Here is a 19,766-nt window from a genome sequence, read left to right as displayed (position 1 = left end):
TTAAGGCTCACACATTGATTGCTTACATCCCTGGAGCAAGCTGCTTTATCTCCTTTGCTCTAGCTTCCTGGTAAAGGTCATCTGAAAGACCCAAGCCCTTTTTGTAAATCCATGTGAAAATTCGAAAAATAAAGTAGTTCGTGGAAGCTTGGAAGGTTTAACATTTTCAGATATGGTTTCATAAAGGAGACATTTTGGGATTTCCTGGATAGTTTTCAGGAACATAATATTTGGTTGGTAAGAGTGAATCCCAGATGGATTACGTGAGTAATAGTTGAACTTCTGATAAAATAAAGTAGAACATAACCTGGGAGTGAGGAACATGCAGATTTTCTCAGGGCCTATGTTTAATGTCTGTAGTAATGGCAGTTAAAGTTAGCATCGGAGTGTTTGGAAATTTTAGAGTCGCTCCAACTGCAATGTTACAGATTGCGTATGTATGAAAACCTCACCAAGCAAAGCATCGTAAAACTCAAGTGCTTTCCACTGTTTCTCAATTTTTGCCCTTTTCTGCCTATTTCTCTGTTGTTCTTCCTCATGGTTATATGTGTATTTCCTGACTTGGGACTCACACTTTATTTTTAGTCTGTTCTCTCTTACAAAGTTTGCAGCATACTATCTTCTGGTTCTCTGACAGAGTTATATTAGAAATACCTTGTTCGGGGGAATTTTTGCATTTGGTTTCCTACTGCAAATAATAAAATGCCAATTATTCTATATAGTTATTATTTATAGCACTTAAAACCGTCTGACATATAGGGGCCCAATCAATAGTCGATAGGTGGTGAACAAATGAAATCAATAACAAAATAAAATTCTCCAATCAGTCAGTCATTCACAGGTGCATCCCCTCACAAACTTTGATGGAGTGCCTAATATATACAACACATGGTTTAATGCCTCAAATACAAAAATGTATGCTACTGCCCTGGCTTTTTAGGAACACACAGTGTAGTAAAAATGTCATAGAATCCCTAACTAAAGTTGAAAATACGTTCAAAATAATATTTTAGCATAAAGGATGCAGACAATGATTCTGCCGTGGTTGGGGAGTGGGGGCAGTGATTATTCTGCCCTGGAAGTTTAACAATTAAACAGGACCTTGAAAAACCAAGAAGAGCTTGGGAGTCAGAGAAGAAGGAATAATTACTCACGTGTAACACTGTCCTGTGCACAAAGCATGGCATTTTGTAAAATAAGTATGAAATGTTCAGACATAAGAAAACTTTGCCAGTTAAAAGACTGTAGTATGGTTATTAAATTTGTTTCTTAGAAATATAACTTTGACGGGGCTGGGCTTTGGGAGTGGACTGGAAAATTAGAACCTTGGACAGATCCAGGCCAGCCGGGAGACTTGAAATACCGTAGACCTGTCAGCAGAGATGGAAACAACTATTTTGAAGGTCAAATTAACAAGGATCGCTGCCTGCGTCAGTAAGAACATCGAGGGCAAAAGAGAAATTTCTTTTAATTTGAAATACTGAAATTTTAAATATAAGGAAGACAAACTGAACCTGAGAAATTTTTGTTTTGTGGGATTCATAGTTTATGAACACATAAGCAAAAATGAATGTCAAGGTGAAAGAGATGGAATTTTAGGTGAACACATGTCTTCAGTTTACGCCCATGTTACGTTGATAATAGAAGGGTGTATGAGAGGAAAAGGCCCATAACCTTTCATGTTAGAAAACATAAAACACCTAGTAGGTATTTGTGAAGGATGCCTTCTTTGTTTCAGAACCATTCCAGACATCCCTCTCATAGTACACAGATTTTTTTTTTCTTTCTATCACTTCTGATGGTATGACACTGTGTCCATGTGTCCTCAGTATTTTCAACACTGAGCCTTATTCTTTTGTGCACCCATGTATCCCGGTGCCTTGAACAGTGTCTGGGACAAAGTCAGAGGCCAAGGTGTGGATAATGCTGAAGCAGTGGTTGAATGGACAGATGACCTCTTTTCAAACCAATCTTTGGCTGAATTAATTGCTTGTGGTTGTGTGATGCACATTGGAACACAGCCAGATGAAGTCTGTTGATCATAAAACAGCGTGTGTGCAGCAGTGTTATACTGTGGAAGGGTCGTAGCCTAGGGAGTTAGACCCTGTCTGATGTCCAGTTTATATCACCCGGGTCTCTGTTTCATCATCTGAATAGGACAATAAAACTTTATAGAGTAGTTGGGAGTATTTAAAAATAATCTATAGAGTAGGTTGCGCAGGGCATTTCTACTCATTAAACGTTCATTTAATTTTTATTTATGTGGACTTCACTAAATGGCTTGACTCTGGGTTGTGGCAAGAATAACCACAGATCAGCTCTCTTTTTTGTTTTACTCTTTTTAATGTGCTCTACTTAAAAAATGAAACAGTGTGGTTCTGTGAAATGATTTAAGCAAAGTGAAATCCGAGACTATCTTTTGATACCATTTCTGTTTTCCTTTAATAGAAATACAGATTATTTATTCCCATATATTCATCTACATAAAGAAAGGAAAATAACATTTGAAAAAAAATATTAAACACCGTTTGATCTTAGTTGTTCGTCTTTACCTCCTGCTCCCCACAGGGGAAACATCCTGAGATTGATTGCAATCAAGACTGTCTTGTGAGACTCAAGAGAAAGCCTGGTGCTCGCTGAACTACTTTCATGTTTTGATTTGAGGAAATTACTGCATCTGTGTTGTTCTGTTACAGATCTACTTACGCTTCTTAGACTATGAGATGCAGAATTCAAACGAGTGCAAAAGGAACTTTGTGGCTGTGTACGATGGCAGCAGTTCCGTGGGGGACCTGAAGGCGAAGTTCTGCAGCACGGTGGCCAATGACGTCATGCTCCGCACGGGTCTTGGGGTCATCCGCATGTGGGCCGATGAGGGCAGTCGGAACAGCCGATTTCAGATGCTCTTCACATCCTTTCAAGAACGTAAGATTCTCTGCACTTGACTGTCTGTCCTTCACCTAGGTCCTGGGCTGCAAGTCCGTCAGCCGCTAATGGCATTCTCCATGCCCTGTGAGCACACTAGGGTGTGTCTAAGGAGTTCTTCAGATCACTGAGATTCCCTTTCCTTCCTTTTGGCCCAGTGACAGGAGAGAGCTACGTATCACATTTTGATGACCTATTTCGGCACAGGCATCATAGCCTTGCTTAAGACTGTTCACTGTTCAACCGGGGAATGATGATTTTGTTTTTCTTTGGTTTAGCTCTTAAAGCATATGGAACTTATGCAGCTTTCTGATGAAATTTGAGTTTAAATCTTAAAAACCTGCTAAAAATATTTGGTAGGTTCTCTTTAGTAAGCTTCTCTTGCAGTCCCATTTATTGCAAATAGGTCTGAGACGATAGCGTTCCAATTAAAGTAGGCAAAGAGAGAGAATTGCTTGGGAAGAGAGTAAATAGAAAAAGTTTCAGAAAATATGTAAAATGGCACAACGGGTGATATCCAGAGTTATATGCAAAGCACCGCAATTTTAGAAAATTATGTTCTAACAAATAATGAGTCATATTAATAGATATATTTGGAATGTTCTTTAGAAACCCTGAATAACTCATGTTTAATAATTTTATACAAATGAAAAAAAAGTAATCCTGAAAAATTCAGCTTTAAGAAATCAGCATCTTTTATTTTGAAACTATGTATTTATTAAATAGAAAAAAAGCCAAAATGCTTTTGAAACCTACAGGATTTCTTAATGATAGGCACAGCATGCAATATTTTTTTTCGGTTCATAAATATTAAATACACTGGACAATTCTTTTATATAGAGAATAATTTTGGCTTGAAATTCCTCTCTAATTACCCAGTCGGAAAGTTGTAGGACACCAGAAGTACCAAATGTCACTCAGTCTTTCTAAATCTTGATACCGTCATGGAGCGCATTATCTCGCCCAGCGTTATTGTGGATTTAAGCAGCATGTTGCCATCATGCCCTCATTTCAGTAATTGATCAAAATGTTGGAAGTACTGCATCTTTATTTCAGCAAGGTGTTGGGCAAAAAAAAAAAAAAATGTTGTCGTTTTTTTGACTAGAGTAGGAAGAAATTCAGGCTACGAGATAGCACACTTGATGTCCTCACTGTTGATTCCTCCACAGTGGGCGATAGCTTTTGCCTTTGGTGAGAGGTTAAAGGGGCTTATTGCATATTCTTATCGGTCTTGGGTGAGAATACGTCGAGAACTCCTATTAATTTAAATGATACACATATAGAAGGGCTAGCTTCTATGTTAGAGAATATTATCAGGTTTTTTTAAATATCACAGAAATCTTCAATTTTTATCAAAACTCTACCATAAAAGGTAATAGGGAGAAAATGAAATTATGTATCGCTATGTTTCAAATATAAGCTAAAACAACAGTAGTATAGAAGAACCCTGACTCCTAGGACTTCCTGACGTTTTATTTCATTCAAACTCAGTATGAGCCAGTACTTTTTTTTTTTTTAAATAATTGACAAAAAATATCTTGGAAGTATTAAATTATCTTAAGGAAAGTGAAATAAAAACTCAAAGGAGATAGTCTCGTGGGAAGCTGCACTGGTCAAACTGCAGATTACATCATCTTTTCTGCGTTTTACGAACGAGGAGGAAGGTAACGAATTGGACGAGGTGGAGTAGGATGCAGGAGCCACTGGAAACATGAGACCAGGTCAAAGGAGGAGAAGTGTTTATCTTAGAGATTTTGTTGTTGTTGTTCAAAGTGTGATAACTACCTTAGACTTAGGTTGGCGATATGGATTAGTGTCTGAAAGCTGAGATTTGCTTGTTAAATTGTAGGGAAACATCTGAGTGAAATTTAGGAAAAATACGTCTAGCTTATAGGAGCTGTGAATGGATTCTCTTAAAGGATATAGGCTCTGGATGGAGGGTGAGCAGTCTGAAAATGGGTCTTCATGTGGCGTGGATGGTGGAGGGGACTGTCTATGTGTTGTAGGGAAAGGACTGGTCAACCTCGAAGATCCCACTGAACTCTAACAGTGATTGAGTTCTGAGTCTTTAAAATTCTGCTTATGCAAGAAATGGTGAATTATATCATACTGTGCAAATGCCATTAGAAATATTTCTATCTGAGCTAAAGGATAGAGTTTTTATGCATGTACGTAAATGATCTCCAGAAGTCCTTCAAGTGGGTGGACTTTTCAATGTTGAATTCAGAAAAAAACATGGCATTCTTCCTCCGTAGGAGGAAATCACGCCCATCCTTTATGTCCCTGCATAGTGGATGGATTATCACTCTCATTTCAGTGATGAGTATTACGATAGCATAATCTGTGATTATCTCATAAATTTTATAATAAGCTTCGATTAGAACAAATTTATCCGCTGTGTCATGTTGCCTATGTAGCTTTTCAATATTCTGCTTTTTCTTACTTTTTTGGGGGGGATTAAAACCAGGCGGAATCTACCATTTTATACACCTAAAATCAAAGTCATTGTGTGATGAAGTATGTGGGGATGGACTAAGTCTTTCTGTATTAAAATCAAAGTATTCCAGTTATGAGATGATAATTTCAAAACAAAGACTGAACTTCAACCTGTGCTACTACTCAGAAATGAGTGGTTATATCATTTTAAAGGCTCTTAATGTGGAAACAAAGGAATTCTATTTAGGGAGTTTCAAGTTCCGCAAATGGTATTATTGTTTTATTCGATATTGGTGGCTAAGAGAGTATTTTGCATTACATTTTCGTTTTTCTTGATGATGATAGGTATAAAGTTTACATAATATATTATATAGGTATATATAGCTTATATATAATACACTATCATATATAATTACATAATATGTATTAATATTGATATTTAATGTATATTTCTTTAATCCTACTCCATACCAACCCGCACACATACAGAATAAAGATTAGAAGTGTGAAATCAATGACCAGCTTTGTCTTACCCAAATAATAAGGAACCACCTTGCTGTTTCTCTTGGTTTTCAACATTTATTAGGTAGTATCCCCAGCATGGTGTTGAAAAGTGTTTATAGCATATTCAACAATATTCTAATATCTGTCAAAAGGTCTTGTGTTGGGACCATATGATGTACTTTTTTGAGTATAATTGACACCCAGTGTTACATTCATTTCAGGTGTACAACTTAGTGATTTGACAAGTTTATACATGATTCTATGTTCACCACAAGTGTAGCTACCATCTGCCCCGTTACATCCCTGTCACAGTATCACTGACTATATTCTTTATGTTACACCTCTTATTCCCATGACTTATTCCTTCCATAACTGGAAACCTGTATCTCCTGCCCTCTTCACTCATTTTGCCCAGCGCCCCCATCAGTTTATTCTGTGTATTTATAGGTCTGATTCTGCTTTATGTCTGTTATATGTTTAGGTGTTGAAGGAGAGCTTAGGGACCATCTATTTCAATCCCAAACGTTTTGTGAAATGAAACAGAATAAGATAAGACCTAGGAAGTTAACTGAATTTCCCTGCACACCGTTAACTCCATGCTTAGTTATTGAACACTACTGTGGCAAGGATTGAAGACCAGACTCCTAAGCTCATAAGTTCTCTCGTGGATAGCTTCGTCCTGTGTAAGGAATGGACAGCGCTCCCATTTTCTAAAGATGATGATGATAGAGATGGTGATAACAATAGGTAGCACTTACACATCATGCATGTAGCTCAGATATGTCAGCCCTGGTTTATATGCTTTACGAACTGAATTTTGATTCTTCCGTCTTATTGGCTGCACCTTATGTCTACATGTCATATGAACGTGCTTTGACCACACCGTACCCCACTTTCATATGACCCACAAGATTAGACGCAAGTAAAATTGTAACAAGAGACTTCTACTCTGGAACATACTAATCTGGAGACTAATGGATGCAAATAGAACTATATTTTCAATAGTCATATTTTTGCATTTGTATCTGAATAAATTACAGAAAAGAGAAAGAATGTGTAGAGAAAGAGGAGAGACAGAACCTCAGGCAGACTCCCTGTGGAATGTGGAGCCTGACGTGGGGCTCAGTTCTACAGCTATGAGATCATGACCCGAGCTGAAATCAAGAATCGGTTGCTTAACTGACTGTGCTACCCAGGAGCCCCTGTGTCACTTTTTTATAAGTCATTGATTTTGCTCTAAAGAATCATGCAATTATTTAGAAATTTGATTATTGTTAGTATAATTTCAATATTAAAGGCCTTCCTGCTGTACAGGCCTTGTATATACCCCTCCCCTTGCATGCAGGAAGAATCTGTGAGTATCATGGGATGTCATGTTATATTTTGTGGCAAAAAGGATTTTGCATAAGTAGTTACAGTCCCTAATTCTGAATTAATCGAAAGGAAGACTAAACTGGTGGATTTGACTATACACAAAAAAATATTGGTAATATTCTTTAAGCCCTTTTAAAAGAAGGTGTAAAGGTCAGGGATGGAAGAAATCAGAGGCATTCTAAGCTGTAACAAATACTCTTGTGGCCTTAAATAAGCACACTGACCTGTAGTAGAGAAGGCCAGGTGGCAGAGCGTGGTGGGTAGGCTTTGGGAGCTGAGAATGTCACCCGGTTAAGAGTCAGGAAGAAAGGTGGAGCCTCAGTCCTACAACCCCAGAGACTGAGTTGTGCCAACAATCTGAATGAGCTCGAAAGGGACCCCCATGCTCCAGATGAGCCCCAGTCCAGCCGCCTCCTTGATGTGGCCTTGTGAGACCCTAAGGAGAGAACCCACTCAACCCAGACTTCTGGTTACAAGTGGGTGTTGTTTTAAGCCAGTAAGATTGTAGTAATTTGTTACTCATCAATAGAAAACCAAAACACATTCCTATTTTAATGATGTGCACTTTTGGGTGCAATAGACAATCCGATGCCCATCTACATATATTATGTGCATATATTAACTAATATATTATTATTTATTAACTGCTCATTGCCGTTTCTAGATTTGGTAGTTGAGGAGATGTGGCAAGGTAGAATTGTAGGAAATGTATAAAAAACAATCACTCCAACATCAGCTTGACCCAGAAAGTTGAGTAACCACTGCTATGTTATTAACCTAGTCGTCAGGGTTTTCATTTTGATACTTACTTGTATTCTTTCATTTGTTCTTTTGTTCCTTCCACAAATGCGTGAGCACCCAGGCAGAGGTGAATGGATGGGTGCTGCCACACTCACGCAAACTAAATTCCAGCGTGTGACACACTTCAGAAAATGTGCATTTGTATCTGGTACTGTGCATCACACTCTCACCGTGTACTTCCTTAGTTACTTTAGTAAATTATCCACGGAGACACTGTATTCTAAAATGCCTGATTCTTTTCTCTATGGGATTTTTCTTTCTCTGTAGCATTTATTTATATTAGTAGGATCTTTACTTTTCCACCACAGTGATCGATTATTATTTCACTGTTCAGTTTTATTATTGTTTCTCGTCTGGAGCCTGTTTGGTGTGCTGTCTGCCTCTTGTGAACACAATTTATGTTCTGTCCTTGATAGTGCACGTTCCCAGTTTTGCAGTATACAAGTATGCTTGTCATAGGACATCAATAAACTAAATTTGGTGGATCCTAAGGGGGGAAGTATATAGATATATGATTATGAATGTAAAATGCACCAACTTCGGTAGCACTCTGAGATTATACGCCGGACAATATTGATGATGATCAAACTCACAGCAATAGTATTTAATTTCCTCCCTAGAAACAGCAAGGCCAAACACATTTACAAGTTTGGGGTAAATGGTAAGATTGGAAGGTATTATATTTATGTGTATTTCATGCAAGGAGGAAAAAGTGGTATTTGTTACAGGAAGCAGTGTTACCAATGATAATACAGCCTAAAATGTAAAGTGACGTGTTTACTGATAGAGATCTCTATGCCTCACTGTTACACTTGGTGTGTTTTAAAAAGTTGAAGAGTACTTTATTAACATAGGAAATGTTTACTTATGTCTGTCCTACAGCTGCATCAATACCAGATGGCGTAGATTGAAAGATCAGTAATACACGAAATAGGCTGGGAAAATTGCGGCATGTATGTCCTATTTTGGCACGTCTTTCTAAAGCAGACATAAAACACTCTATGGATAAGGGAATACCATATATAGAAATACACAAAATTTAAGATATGCATTATTATAAAAACAAATTTAAAAAAAGGAAAACCTGAATAGAGCAGTTGGCAACAGAAACAGCAGGCAGTGGGTAAATATTCTTAACTGATAAGGAATAAAGATTGTGGAAGACGATTAGAGGAAGTTATGTAAGCATACCAAAAGAAAATGGGGCAAATAAAGTGAAAAATTAATTCCCAGAGAAGCATAAATGGCCTGTTGGTACAGGAAACACACACCTATCTGTATTAATGAACAAAGAGATGTAAATTCCAATAGGAAAAAGACCTCATTTTCATCTATCAAATTGCTTAAAATATAGCAATAGTAAAATAACCAGTTTTGGAGATGCTGTAGTGAAATGAGAATATATGTATGCTGGTACGAAAGGGGAAGTTTTCTGAAGGGCAACTAGCAGTATCTATCAAAATTCTAAAATAGGTTTTAAAAATAAAAAAGATGTGCCCCTGGGTGGCTCAGTCGGTTAAACTTCTGACTCTTGGTTTTGGCTTAGGTCATGATCTCAGGGTCCTGGGATAGAGCCCTGTGATAGGCTCCATGCTGAGTGCAGGGACTGCTTGATATCCTTTCCTCTCCTTCCTCTCCCTCCATTCCTCTCCCCACTTGCATGCTCCCTCCCTCTCTCTCTTTCTCTCTCTCAAATAAATAAAATCTTTAAAAATAATTAAAAAAATAGAAAGTTTAAAAAATAAAAAGGGTCTCTCCTGACCTAAGATATATATATTAATATATATATGGTAAGTATGCTTAGAATCATTTAAAAAAATGAAACTTGCTTAAGTTGTTAAATTGTTCTTAGAACATAACTATATTCTTTTCACTCTTAAGATGATTTGTGTTAGACTGATACTAACATTGAGTTATGTGAAAAAACAAAATTTTAAAAGCAAGTAGCAAACAAAACACACATAGAAGTATACTTTTGCCAACGTGTGTGATAAATATTTAATATAGAGTATATATTATATATGCAACGCATGTGTGTAGAAGGCCATGCAATTAGGATAGTGATTATTTTTAGGTAATGAGGTGTTTTGTTTCTCACTGTTGTATGATTTTTCTACAATGAACAATTTTTGTTTTGGTAAACATTTTTTAAAACAACAAATATAACTTTGATGTGACTTTGATATGACTTTCTGAAGGGATTTATGAAATCCAAGAAAACAAGAGCATATATGTAATTTATATATAAATTTTAAGTAGGCCCCATGCCCGACGTGGAGCCCAGTGCAGGATTTGAACTCATGACCCCGAGATCAAGACCTGAGCTGAGATCAAGAGTTGGATATTTAACTGACTGAGTCACCAGGTGCCCCATATATACATTATTTTCTATACTGAGAAAATCCAGACACATCTACAATGTTAGGAAATGAAAACTGATCAAGAGTTTTTGGGGGGTGGTCATTATGCAAACAAGTGAGGACAGAGTACTGTCTAATGACCTGTTCTTTTAGACTAGATAATTACCATGATCTACACTAGAATTTCTCTACTTTTTTCCTCCAAAACCCTCTTACCTGATGGCTTGTATATAGCATGACAGATGCTGATTGATAAGCCTACATTTTTGTAACGTCCTTAGAGCACTAAAGGTCATGTAGTCCTTCCTCTGCTGGGTGACATGAGCATATCTTTGAGTTTGTACAATATTTGAAATGGTGTAAGTAGTTAGAAAATGTTGCTTTTGATCCATTTCACAAATCATGACTCAGGAGTTGCAGGGTGTCCTGGTTGAAAACCATTGCCTCCCACGTCAGAGATCTCATGCTTTAATTTTCCCATTTCTGACCTTCCCTGACCCTGTTGTGATGTTGTGTGGCCATATCTACATCCAGAGGGGCTGGTGGATTGTGTTCTGTTTACCCTCAGAAATGAGCGACTAGGTATAAATAAGTATAGTAGCTTCATTCCTATTGCTGCTGTAATACATTACCACAGATTTAGTGCTTAAAACAATACAAATCTATTATTTGAAATAGATTTCACTGGGCTGAAACCATGGTGTCAACAAGGCTGCTCTCTTGGGAGGCCACAGTGAAGAGTACATTCCCTCACCTGTCCCAGTTTCTACACCTGTGTCTCTCCCATTGCATGGGTTATAGCTCCTTCTCCTTCAAAGCCAGCAAGGTAACGTCTCATCTCTCTTCACTTCCTCATTATATCACATTTTGTCTCTTGGAGCTCCTCCCTCCCTCTTTAAAGACACCTGTGATTTCATTGGCCCTGCCTGGATAATCCAGAATAATCTCCACATTTTGAAGTCCTTAATCACATCTGCAAAATCTCTTTTGCATATAAAGCAACATTCATGAGTTCTGGGGATTGGGATGTGGACCTCTTTGGGAGCCATTATTTATTTTACCACACTAGGCTTGCTGTTCCACTTTTGTTTTTATTTGATTTGTTTTTAGTAAACTGATTTGCCCTTCATCTGAAATTATGAAAAAAATAATTTATTCGACTTGAAGACCAAAGGTACACAATGCCAAGTGGTAAAGGTGTATCTAAACACATATCCCTTTCATGCCCTACAACTGAGTAAATATTCTTCTATATAATGAAATTATTTAAAAACTAAATATTTTTATTACTATAGAAAAAATACAAAAAGGGGATGTATCATAAATATGTAATTCTGGCAAGTGTCTAAATTCTAAAATTAATGTTAGACATTTTTCAAAACAAAATTACAAATTATATGAAAAAAAAAGTGTTTTGTTGTGAAAAAAAACAAAACAGGATGAGAATGTGTGTAAGAGTATCCGTTTGGTGCCAGTCAATTAATTCTGCTCCTTTCATACCTATAACACCTTGACTTTAAGACTCCATTTCTTTTCCAGAAAATGAAGGAGACATTATAGAGCAGCTGTGAGTTTTAAATATATGTGTTCACAGCGGTTAANATATATATATATGTGTTCAGAACAGAGCAAATGATGGCAACTATCTTGTCGATGAGTGGGGATAATAACATACTGAAATTTTCATAGTCAGTTGTTTCTTACTTGCAAATTTAATGAGGATTTTGAGTAAGGGAATTATTCTATAAAATTGTATAGTCTGCCAGGGACCCGCCCTTCCTTCTTTTTAAGCATGTGTTTGAGTCTGTAGCATAAAGAAAACAATTATCAGAAATATTTTAATATTTGAAGTTAATTATTGATAGACACTTATTAGTGACTTGGTCATTTAACTCAAATTCTGTTTTTAAAAAGTATGCATGTAGATAGACAGGTAAGGGGAATAATTAAAATTTAAAATTAATTTCCTTGAGTAATTTTTTAGACTAAAATATTTAAATAATGTTGGTTTCTATGTGTATTTGTTGAATTACTTAGACAATTTTGCAGAATTTTCATAGAACTTTTTAGATCAACGTTGGTTGTCAATCTGCCAGGGAGCCTGTGGACAAGAATAAAGGCAGTAAATTCCTTGTAATTTTTGGTAGGATCCTTGGGGATAACATGTATTGATTTCTTTGATTCTGGCTTTACAGCTGCTGTAGTTTATGTCTACTGCTGAAAATAGACTGTATATAGTTGTTGTATGCAGACAGAAAACCATTACTCTGAATTGTTAGCCTTTGACCTAGGAGAACCACAAACTTGAGGTTACGATGGTCCATGTTTTCTCCACTCTAATCTTTATTTACCTCAGTTCCCACTTTTGGGACTTGGCATGATCGACAATGAAACCAAATATAGTAACTCTAACAGAACAGTGTGTCTAACCAACTGTTGTAGACATGTGTACAGCAGTCATGAAAATATGGCCTGAGACACATGTCCAAGTACTAATAATAATCAGAGTACAGACCCAAAGAACTATAATATCCTCCTTATGGTCATTGCCATCCTGTCTAATTACAGACGATGAATAAATCATCATGTAGCTGACCCAAGGCAGATATAATTATAGTATAAAAATGTATGCTCATTCTTGGAATCAAACAGAATGGATAAGATCATGGTGTGGCTCGTGTCCTATGTGAGGAAAGAAGTGGCCTCTATCTTTGGAATATAATTTTCTCATGAAGGTGCTTTTCTTTTCTTCATATAATGTCTTTTTGGAGCCGTAGCAATATGCGATTCTAGCAGGAAGATTGGGGGAATCTAATAAATGTGAGTGGGATTAAATTGAAATTCGTGAATAGATTTTCTTGTATTTAAAAAAGAGATTAAAATGTATCTTAATAATACTGGCTATTTTGACGGATCACTAAGTCACATCAGAACATAGAGCTTTGGAGGCAGATATTGATCTTTCCAAAAAATATATGAAGATGATAAAGGAGACAAAGAGAAGAGGCACAAATCTATTTTTGGCCTGAAATCTGGTCAGCATTTTTCAAATAAAATGTCATTTTCTCTAATTGCATAGCCTAAGGGCCCTTTTAAGTTTAAAATACTATGGCAGGGGAAATTTTTCCATTTATTTTAGGGAAAAACAAAACATTTGTTTTGGGGACAATTCTGATGGTCAAATATATTTATATTCTTTTACATTTTATTTTTCTGTAATTAGAATACCACGATTAAAAATGATACTTAGCAGCCAGCTATCCACTTTTGAATCCAGTTTTTGAAGTTTTTGAGTTCTTACTCAGATGCTTACTTATAATTGCTATCTCTGATATTTTAGATACTTTCTTCCCTTATGTTTATTGAGAAAAGTTTAAGTCTTTCTTAGAAATTAAAATCATTGTCAGAATTTAATGGGATATTGATACGCCATATCCATCTTACTGTTGAAAAATTTTTGTTCTGATACCTGTCAGTCACCAGATATTTATTAAGCATCTCCAAAATGGCATGTGTTATTCAAAGCCCAAGTGATAAAGCAGTGAACAAGACAACTCCCTTGCTTTACATTTTTATAAGAGGAGGGAAAAGATGTACAGATAAGTTAATTAAAGAAGATAAACTCAAGTCCTAATAAGTATTGTGGAAAAGCAACTACATTGGGTAACATGGTGGAGAACGGTGTGGATCTGGGTGCCCGAGGTTATGGCGGGTGACATTGGAGTTTAAGAGGCAGCTGGGTCAAGATTTTGGATGAGAAGAAGGGGTACTGAGGAGTATAGGATTTAATCTAACTTTTTAAGGAAGGTTTTGGAATGTTTGAAACCAGGGTGAACCATGGTCTGATTTATACTTTTAAATGACCAAGTTTCCTCTGGCTTCTGTGTCCATGGATCTCCTATAGAAAAGCAGTTGGTGACAGATGGCTGTGAGCCACTTGTACCAATGGAGACCACAATGAGAACTTGGTAGATAGATAGATAGATAGATAGATAGATAGATAGATGATAGATAGATAGATGATAGATAGGGATGACACAACTAAAGGCCGTTTGCATGTGGGTGTTGAGGGTGAAAGGACTCAAGAATGACCCCAACACTTCAGCATCAACAGCTGAGGGATGGGGGATAATCTTGCCCCTTATTAATGTCAGGAAGGTGTGAGGGGAAGAATGAGGTGGGGAAGGGGTCCTTAAAGGGGATTAAGGTGACAGCTGTTTCTGTAAGCCTATCCAGCCATGTTCCATTTGAGATGGTACTTAGAATCCCAAGTGGAGATGTTATGTAGGAATTTGATGGTATGGTATAAAGCTGGACCTCAGATAGGAATTAGAGCTAGAAGGGTGAACCCAGGAGAAAATAGAGTGTCAGAGGCTTTGAGTCTGCTGGGATCCCCTAGAGGAAGGCTGTGGATAGAGAAGAGAAGGGATGTCTGATGACGGCCCTGGAGAATTGACTACAGGCTTCTGACGGGCAGAAGGAAAACCCTCTCTCATCTAAATCAATTAAAATTATTATTGAATAAAAGTAATCGCGTTTCCAAGTATGCTAGATCTTGCTCTTTGTATGAATTCATTACTTAAATATATAATGCAGACATGTATCACATTTACATATTTATGATAAATTTAAGCTTTATTTCCGTCTCCCAGGCAAAGAAAGTGATAGGCTCCAGAGCATCTGGAGTGCCAGAAAGTTTTAATAAATCAGTGTCTTCAACGCTGATAAAAGTTGAATTCAGAAACGGAAGCAAGGATATGTAAGTGTCCTCCAAGCTCCATCCTCATATTCCTGTGGCTCCACACGTATCTGTGACTGTTTCCGTTCCCGCTGCAGATTGGAGAACTCACGAGGAATAATGATGAGCAGAAGTAGAAAACCCAACGCTGTGGGTGTGTGAGTGTGTGTGCGTGTGTGTGCGTGTGTGCGTGTGTGCATGTGTGTGAGTGTGTGTGCGTGTGTGTGAGTGTGTGTGCGCGTGTGTGCGCGTGTGTGTGCATGTGCACGTCTGCACCCACACAGATCGGCACAGAGGGGGCGGACTTTTGACGAACTTCACATTGAAGAAGTTCGAAGAATCTGAGGCAGGCAAGACGCAGGAGAATGTGCATGATGGAGAGAACGAGTTTTGGGTCAGGAGATGTGGAGGGAGGGTCTAAGCTATTATTTAGATGGTATTTTCTTGGTGAAGTATCATGTTCTTTGACTTTGATAGTTTTATTAACCACAAAGCACAAGTATTTGAAATATCCATGTTTCAGGGAGAAATCTGCCAGTTTTAAACTTCCATTTTAATATTTCTGAGGGTAGTATTCAGTGAATTTCTGAATTTAGGAAGAATGCAGTCGGCTGAAAACACTAATTTGAAAAGATACGTGCCCCCTTATGTTTACTGCAGCATTATTTACAATAGCCAAATTATGGAATCAGCCCAAGTGTCCCTCGATAGATGAGTGGATAAAGATGTGGTTTACATAGACAATGGAATATTACTGAGGCATTAAAAGAATGAAATCTTGCCATTTGCAACCACATGGATGAATCTAGACAGTATTACGCTAAGGGAAGTCGGTCAGAGAAAGACAAATACTATATGATTTCACTCATCTGCGGAATTTAAGAAATAACACAAAAGAATAAAGAAAAGAGACAAACCAAAAAACAGGCTCTTCACTACAGAGAACAAATGGGTGGTTACTAGAGGGGAGGTGGGTGGGGGATGGGTGAAATAGGTGAAGGGGATTAAAAGTAATTTATCATGAGGAGCACTGAGTCATGTATAGAATTGTTGAATCACTACAGTGTACGAATGAAACTAATATAATACTGTATGTTAACTATACTGGAATTTAAAAACAACTGAATAAGATAAAAAAAAATAATAAAAATAAAAAGCCAGTGGGAAGGAATGACCCCAATGGTGAGGAGTGTTAGTGACTTTAGACTAAACAAAGTTATTACAAATTAAAAAATTTTAATTACAGAAGTGGAACGATATTTATAAACATGTGGCACAATACTGAAAAATGATGAAATGCTCGTGATTAGACCTTTAATATTATAGTACATACATTGTTTGATTCTTTATTAAAATTTTAAATAAAACTTTATGTTGAGTGTTGTGACTGCCCTTCTTTCCCTAGTCCTCCCTGACCTAATTCAAATATGCCCAAAATTATTTTGGTTGCCTTCTACTGAAGTTTTTATTTCTTAAAAGTCAGCAGCATGTAGGCACATGCGTTGTCTCAGACCCATGTAGGATTTAACATGGCTCTAGAGGGAAATGCTATTTCAGGCAATATGGTGCACGCTTGCCACCTAGTGGCGAGAGCGGGAACAAGTGAGGATTTCAATGCAACCCCAAAGGAAGCAAGGTGAATTCAGTGAAATACTAAGTTCACTAATTATCTTTAAATATAGTAAGGTATAAATGTTATGTGAAAACTATTATTTTACTGGTTAAAGTATGAATACTATTTGGTAGTTTTTTCATGAAAAGTTAGAAGATGTTTCCCAGTTACCAAAAAAAAAAGTGTGTGTATAAGCGTGTGTATACATATGTTTATGTGTATATGTTCATATGGAACATTTCTCAGTAAAAGCTAAATATGACTTGCGAATATCCTAGAAACAGTCATTGCCCACATTTTGGCTTAGTATTTCCAGTAAAATCTTCCATATGTATATTTGTGTATGAGGCTATAATTTAAAATAATCTGTATCCTCATGTCTCATCCAATGTTATACCTTAGTAATTTCTCATGCTGTTCTCTATTCCCTTCAGAAATAAGAATCCTGTCACTGTAATTTTTGAACACCGGGGCAAGACTTCTCAAGAGTTTGCTTTTGCCTTTGTTCTTGTTTGTCTATCAAGTGGTAAACTAATATAATTGGAGCATCTGGATTAAACAAAGTTAAACCGACTTTGTGATACCCGACCCCTGTGAACAAGGAAGGGTTCACCCAAAGCTGATACATGGAAGTGCACTATGTTTCTCAGTCTTACTAATCCACAATACATGTCTTCCTTGCTAGAGCAAAATGTTGCATTAAATTTTGTGTTTCCAAAGAATTTATCACGAAATATTTGGATAAATGTTCACTTAAGAAATTTTAAATTGAAATTTTAAAATTGGACTTAAAGTCCTCGTCAGTACTCTCAAAGTCTGCATCTGTGTGTTGTGTTTATCTGTTCCAAAAACTTTGTTAGTACAGTTGTAGGACAATGTTGTCACTTTCGTCCAAGCCTCAATTATAGGATCACTAAAAACTTCAGGAAAAACACTCCTGGATTTCATATTGGAACCAAAACACCAAGATCTATTCTACATACTCACTTGTCTTGGCTTTCCAGGACGGGACCTGAATCTCTCTTCCCAATCTGGTGTTAGAAAATGCCCGTTCTCTTGATGGTCTTGTTATCCTGTGAATCAAGGAATATCATAACTATCTTATGTATCTAAACGTTCCTCCTGTAAAGTAGTTCAAGCCCTTGGTAAAATCTGTATTTGCCATTATATTCAACATGCGTAAAATCTAGTTTCTATTTCTTTTTTAGAATTGAACTTCAATAGTATTTTACGCTAGGCACGGGTAGAGCAAAGAAATGATTCCCCAAGATACTAAAATAACTTAGGAAGTCTCAGTTTCAGGAAAGTCCTGAACATATCTTAGAAAGGTATGTTTACTGTGTAGTGGGCTATAAAAATGGAGGCTGGTTATAGACTTACCTTTTTTTTCTTTTTATACATAAATACTACAACAACATAGAATCAAAGAGCTTGGAGCTTCAGGTCTCTGGTGTGTTAGTGGCTTTGTTTTCACATTGAAATCTATTGTTAAATTCGTATGATTACTTGCAAGAGAGAAAAGGGAAAAACACCTTAAGTTCTACGAGTCATAAGCTTAATTATTTGTATTACCTATCATGGTGCTTCTTCATGTAATATTAGAAATAATTTGAAACCACTTTTTGACTCTTAGAAGGCGGTTGTCTGCTTAGCCCTTGTGGGATTGGATTTTTGTGAAAGGAACGATGGGTGTTGCAGGAAATAACAGCTTGGAGAAAGATATGCTAGGGACACTACTAAGATAAATATTCTCCAGACTTTTTTGAGAAAACGATGTTTCATGATACATTCCCTTATTTTCCAGTTTCTCACAAGTGGATGTGGCTGAGTGCCTGGTGAGGCGTAGCTGTCAGCATCTGTCTGCTCCGACGGGTTGGTTCCCACGAGCTGCTTGTTAGATACTTTAAATATTACCTCGAGATATAATAGCTTATACATCTCTGTGCTGAAACGCATTTAATTATCTCCCCTACAATGTTGTACCGACTAAGGAACAGCTACGCTTTTTGTTACACAATCGAGTAAACACTTCTGTGTGTAACTCTTCTTTTTAGACACTGTTTACCGCGCACTATTCCATATGAAACCGTTCGTTCAGGTCTGCATGCCCATCTAGTATTGCCGGGAGATCTGTGAATGGCCGTCCTCACTTTACCGATCAGGAAATTTCATATTACATCACTTAAATTTTATAGCTTATATCTTCTTAACATTATAAGCTGTGTTTATTTATTTAAATTTGGGTAATTATCATCATAATTCAAAACCAGCTAACATGCCCATCCTATACCGTCGGACAGTATTGGTTATAGTTTTTAAAGGTTGGTCACCTTTAATTCTCATATCTGTGTGTGGTAGTCGAGATTAGCCTCCCTTGTATATGTGTAACTGAAACTGGGGCATTTTAAGGAACATTGGCTCCAGTTCACACAACCTAGAAGGGATGGGTCTGGGTTTTAGTCTCAAGCATTTTGAATCCACAGCCCCTGTGCAATGCTAGTCTTCTGGAACAGCTTACAGTTACAGCTATAATGCTTGCATCCACAGGCTGGCAGTCTCCTAAGTTCTTGGCATTACGAAATCACCTAGGTAAGTCTGATCCTTATCCCCATTTTACAGATGCAATAACTGACTAGGTGTTCATGGAAGGAGCCATCTATCCTTAGGGATTACCACTCCTTGCAGCCGAGACCCAGCTCTGCCCACACTAGGGTCGTCAGGACTCTGCCGTCCCAGAAGTGTCAGCAGAAACACACGCTAAGATTCATTCTAACGTGCAGTCTCTTACATAGCCAAAAAAAAACCAAAAACCAAAAACCAAAAACAAAAACAAAACCACCAATAATAATAATGCTTTGCCCAAAAGGGTATGTTTTGGTGCAGGAGGGAGGAGGGAACGGTGAGGTAAGACCCATTTTGTGGTGTAAGAATATCCATTTTCTGTGTTACCTGAATGATTTAAACCCAGAGCAATGCTGTGTTTGTGCACATGACATTCTTCTGGCTGGCTAGGATA

General features: G+C 37.2%; 1 protein-coding gene across 7 annotated transcripts in view; it reads left to right on the top strand.

Moving 5' to 3' along the window:
- The window catches only part of NETO1 (neuropilin and tolloid like 1), a 122,385-nt gene that overhangs the window by 74,929 nt on the left and 27,690 nt on the right, over positions 1-19,766 (top strand). For all 7 annotated transcript variants that reach the window (XM_019801804.2, XM_019801802.2, XM_019801803.2 and 4 more), the window contains exon 7: positions 2,697-2,925. In XM_019801804.2, the coding sequence (XP_019657363.2) occupies positions 2,697-2,925 (229 nt within the window). The remainder of the gene's footprint in view (positions 1-2,696; positions 2,926-19,766) is intronic.

This window comes from Ailuropoda melanoleuca, chromosome 14, assembly GCF_002007445.2.
Source record: "Ailuropoda melanoleuca isolate Jingjing chromosome 14, ASM200744v2, whole genome shotgun sequence".
Lineage (NCBI taxonomy): Eukaryota > Metazoa > Chordata > Mammalia > Carnivora > Ursidae > Ailuropoda > Ailuropoda melanoleuca.
The sequence above is the reverse complement of the archived record's forward strand: the minus strand, read 5'-3'. Positions and strand labels throughout refer to the sequence as shown.